We start from the raw sequence: 5,000 nt of genomic DNA, 5'->3' as shown, positions 1-5,000 counted from the left end.
TACTGTTACTGAAAAACAATAAAAACCTAAGAAGAACCCACCACAAACGTGATCCAACCAGCACAGAGTCAGCTGATCGTACTACAAGTACATATGTCTAGGTTACTCCGATAAGTTACTTGTGTTTGAAGGAAACTGTGTTTCTTTCTTTTAAACTTTCACTTTTGACACCTCTGGTCAACAACTGAGGTTCATCACATTCCCATGTATGACTTGAATCAGATACAATCAGATACAATTTGTGTTGACTGTTCTTTTCTGTGTGTTGTTCCTGCAGGGGCTGGAGCCGGTGGATTGCGAGTACCGTGAGGGCCGCGAGTACTCCAGCATCCCCATCAAGAGCGGCTCCTATGGAGACGTGTGCCGCGTCCTGGACAAAAACACCGGGTTCGTGTGTGCTGCCAAAAAGGTTGGTGCCGCGCTTTGAAACGTAGCTTTATGCCTTGGTTGCGGATGTGTGTGCGTAAATGTGTGTGTGTGTGTGTGTGTGTGTGTGTGTGTGTGTGTGTGTGTGTGTGTGTGTGTGTGTGTGTGTGAGAGAGAGAGAGAGAGAGAGAGAGAGAGAGAGAGAGAGAGAGAGAGAGAGAGAGAGAGAGAGAGAGAGAGAGAGAGAGAGAGAGAGAGAGAGAGAGAGAGAGATAGATGTCACATTCAAGACATGCCACTGATGGCTGATGCCTGGCTCACCTTCCTCATTCCAATTGGATGCACCTGGTTTGCATACTGTCTGAGCTCCGGCATCACTTTTGATGCTTGATGGTTATGGTGATGTCCTCCCCACGGAGCTCTCGTCACGTCACGTCATGTCTGCTTCTAAGTAGGAGTCCACTTCTTTTAATGTAGATGTATTGTCGTATTTGTTGTTTAGAGTTACCTTGTCAAATCTGATGTTTAGTTCGAAAATGGCTTGAGGTCTTTTCTACTTTGTCCTGAGTAATTGTTGCTATCATTAGTAGGACATTGGTATCATTGGTGCCTGTTGAGATCATCTTTCTATTTGGCAATGTGTGTTTTTCAGAACTTCGGGGAAACTTTTAACCTTTGGCTTTACATCTTTTGAGCATGTACTGGTAGTTAGTTTTATGTAGTTTATAATGGTATTGTTGTTTTCCTCCACTGCATTTGATTAATTTCCCCTATTTACGTTCGGGTCTTCAGTCCGTGTTCCAAGTTGGTCTTGGTTGTTGTCTCCTTTCTTGTCTCCTGTCTGGTGCTCGTGTTATGCGTTGTGTTTTTGACACCCGTTTTGCCTGTTAACATGACTCCCAGCTTCTTGTAAGATTGACCTAGGGCTCGTGTTATGCGTTGTGTTTTTGACACCCGTTTTGCCTGTTAACATGACTCCCAGCTTCTTGTAAGATTGACCTGAGTGTTTTCTGAATCATGAGTGTGTTTTTGTTCTCTGGAGCGTGTCAATTATGAGGAAGTTTCTTTTTGTACTTCTGTGGTTTCTTCCTTCTACTGAAATTACTCAAAATAGTTCCGCCCTGAGAGAGAGAGAGTGGGCAAGCGAGTTCATGTTTATGATGAGAGACACAGAGAGCAGTGTGTATGTGTGTATGTGTGAGTGTGTGTGTGTGTGTGTGTGTGTGTGTGTGTGTGTGTGTGTGTGTGTGTGTGTGTGTGTGTGTGTGTGTGTGTGTGTGTGTGTGTGATACAACGGGAGTGTACATCTCTGTGTGTGTGAGAGAGAAACAAGTGCAGTCGGAAAGAGCCAGAAAGAGAGGGTGTGTGTGTCTGTGTGTGTGTGGGCGCATGCGAGGATGCGAGGATGTCGATGTGAGAATGACAGGCTCTGTCTCTGTATGCTTTGTCTCCAGGTGCCCCTAGAGCGCTTTAAGAGTGTGGAAGTAGGTGCGTGGAGCTGCCTGCATTCCCTGCCCAATGTGGTGGAGCTCTTTGGGGCTGTGCGCGAGGGACCCGACATCATCCTCTTCATGGAACTCAAAGCTGGTGCGAACACACATATGGTCTCTCACCAGGGCTCTAAATTAGCTTTTTTCCATCACCATCAAAATACCTTGTAGATGTTAATTTTACCAGCCAGATACACACTCTCCAATGAGTCAAAGTGGCTCGTAGGTTTTATTTTCTACCGGCCAAACTGAATTTTCAGCTGCATTTGGCTGATTGGCGATTGTTAATTTAGAGGCCTGTGTCTCACACACTATTGCATAGTGCAGTGAACACATGCAGACTCTCTCTCTCTCTCTCTCTCTCTCTCTCTCTCTCTCTCTCTTTCTCTCTCTCTCTCTCTCTCTCCCTCTCTGCTTCCCCCTTACCTTCCCCCATGAGCTCACACAGTCAGGTATTCACACACAACAGCACATCAATGCACTTTTTTCTTACACATACATTTGAACATGTTCTATGCCACTCATCCACAGATGTTGTCCCCACAGGGAAGTAGAAAACGCCTACAATATTGTCATTCTTCCCTGTCAGAAATATATCCCAATACAAAACATTAGTTGTGTGATGCTTTTGCTTTTAGCAAGAAGCAAGACATTTTGTCACTAGACAAAATAGGTGTTATAAAGTCAAAACTTTATTTGACCAGACATTTCGACTTACTTTCTACCTTTTAATGTTTGACACTGAACTGTCTCGCTGTTGAGCAATAACAGAGCACCAAGGGTCCCCTCGGTTACCTCTCCTCCTTGTCTAACCTTTGACCCCTTGACCTCTAGGCTCGCTGGGGCAGCTCCTGGAGCAACGGGGTCGTCTGCCGGAGGACCTGGCCCTGTACTACTTCATCCAGGTGATGGGGACGCTAGACCAACTCCACCGCAGACAAATACTGCACATGGACGTCAAAGGTAAGCTGGCAGACCTCCTGTTCTGACCATAGACATGTTTATTGTTCTCACTTTCACTAGGAAACTTTAACCCCTTAAGACGCGGCTTTATACATTTGTTGTTACCAGTATGGTAATGACCAAATCGTGGTGCATTACTAAAGGGCCTGTGTTGTGTCATACTATTGTAGTGCTATAGTAGTTACATTTCAATGACTATTACAGCGTACCTCAGGAGGTACGGCGCGCATTAAGGGGCTACTTCTTGATTCTAGAATGTGCCTTCTTTAATTTCTTGACTGTCTAGTACTGTGGATACATGCCATGCTTTTTGGAGCGGGTCTTGGTTAGGTATGTCGTGTTTCAGAATTTCATTGATCCCTCCTTACTTCACTCCTTCACTCCTGTTGGATAATTACAGTATTTCTCAATTGGTTTTGTACATTTCTCGAATCTCTCTCGCAATTTGCAAAACATAACATTCATTCTCAAAACAGCTTTAACAAATGGCAAAACACGGTGGATAACTGTAAAAACCGAGTCTCTTGCTCAAAACCCTTATTTGTCTTTCAAAACCAAGTTTTTGTGTCAATGAACGTATCAGCGCCAGCAGAATGGTTTGTCATTGTGTCATAGTGTATGGACAAGCTCAAATCAATTTCTCATGTTGTCAATTGAATAGTACGCTCTTGAGGATCTTTTCTGAAGCGAAATGTTGTTTAGATTGGATAGGAAATGTTGTAAATTCAGTTTTATATTACGTTGATCAGATAAGATTGAGATAGTTTCATGCATTCAGTGACAAAGCTTTTTGAGTGATATGACAAAGGCAATTGATAATGTACGATATCACTGAGAATTGTACACAGCTATGGCATGGTGGTCGAGAGCATTTGCTATATGCCGAAAACAATGAGAAACTGATTTGACCATGTGCACAGGTAACACCAGGAAGTCACAATTGAACAAAGACTTTTGAGAATCATTATTCTGTTGTGAGAAATGTACAAAACCAATTGAGAAAAATTAATTATTCATGGAAATAAAAGGTTTATGTACTGACTAGATTGTAGATTCCACCAATGATACCCTTACTTTTAAGAGGTTACAAGAGTAAACCATCGTCATTCACCAAAAAAACATTGTTTGCAGGTTCTAGCTTGTAGAATATTGTGCCTTTAACTGGCCTGTATCCTGGTTATGTAAGGAGGAGTGTCTGTGTCATGTTTTATCTATCCGCGAAATGCTTATGACTACAGCCACAACATAAATTAACTTAGTGAGGGGACGGGGAAACATTCAAACCAATGGTTTGGCTGTCATATGCAGCAGTGGCGGCTAAAGCATTTGCAATGGGCTATGAATACTTATATTTACACTGCAGTACTAGGCTACATCAAAGTGTAGGGAGTCACTTGCTGCAATTGGGCCACCGTTGTAGTCCTGGTGACGGCTTGCTGTGTGATGTTTGAATCGGTGAGTCATTCATCTTAGCTGGAGATGAAGGGAGCTAAGCTACAGTCTTTAGTGACCCAGCATATGTCTGTCATCCTGAGCCAAAGCCATAGCATGACTGAGTCTGTTAGCTCTCCAGCAGTGTGCGTCTATTAGTTCAAAACATTGACCAAAGATGTCGCTAGTAGTGCTTGGTTTCCCAGACCTTTGTATATGTGTGCTTGTTGTATGTGTATTTGTGGCCAAACATGCAGGGACAACGAGTGCTATGTCACAGACACACACACACACACACACACACACACACACACACACACACACACACACACACACACACACACACACACACACACACACACACACACACACACACACACACACACTGCAGCACCTGTGGCCTCTAGCAGCCGGCTGGCGGGGAAATTCCCACCGCGTGACTCATGAAAGACGGGGGGAGGGGAGGCAGATTGAGAGACACAGAGAGAATGAGAGAGAGAGAGAGAGATATAGACACAGAGAGACAGAGACAGAGAGAGAATGAGAGAGAATGAGAGAGAGAAGTGGACGTTAAGTGAAACAACGTGAAGAAAGAGAGAGAGAGAGAGAAAGAGAGAATGAGAGAGAGATGGACTGGAAAGCAAAACAAAGTGAACAGAGTTGCTCGAAGAGGCAAGATGGTTGAGATTATGATCACATACAGAGAGAGAGAGGCAGGCAGGCAGACATTTTGAGAGTCTGAAAAGAAGA

The 5,000-nt window shown here is 43.9% G+C and overlaps 1 protein-coding gene across 3 annotated transcripts in view; it reads left to right on the top strand.

The window, feature by feature from the left end:
* map3k14a (mitogen-activated protein kinase kinase kinase 14a) overlaps positions 1-5,000 on the top strand; it is a 24,785-nt gene that overhangs the window by 11,926 nt on the left and 7,859 nt on the right. For all 3 annotated transcript variants that reach the window (XM_063191720.1, XM_063191713.1, XM_063191731.1), the window contains exons 6-8: positions 278-409; positions 1,821-1,953; positions 2,691-2,819. In XM_063191720.1, the coding sequence (XP_063047790.1) occupies positions 278-409; positions 1,821-1,953; positions 2,691-2,819 (394 nt within the window). The remainder of the gene's footprint in view (positions 1-277; positions 410-1,820; positions 1,954-2,690; positions 2,820-5,000) is intronic.

This window comes from Engraulis encrasicolus, chromosome 2, assembly GCF_034702125.1.
Source record: "Engraulis encrasicolus isolate BLACKSEA-1 chromosome 2, IST_EnEncr_1.0, whole genome shotgun sequence".
NCBI classification, from domain to species: Eukaryota; Metazoa; Chordata; class Actinopteri; order Clupeiformes; family Engraulidae; genus Engraulis; species Engraulis encrasicolus.
The sequence above is the reverse complement of the archived record's forward strand: the minus strand, read 5'-3'. Positions and strand labels throughout refer to the sequence as shown.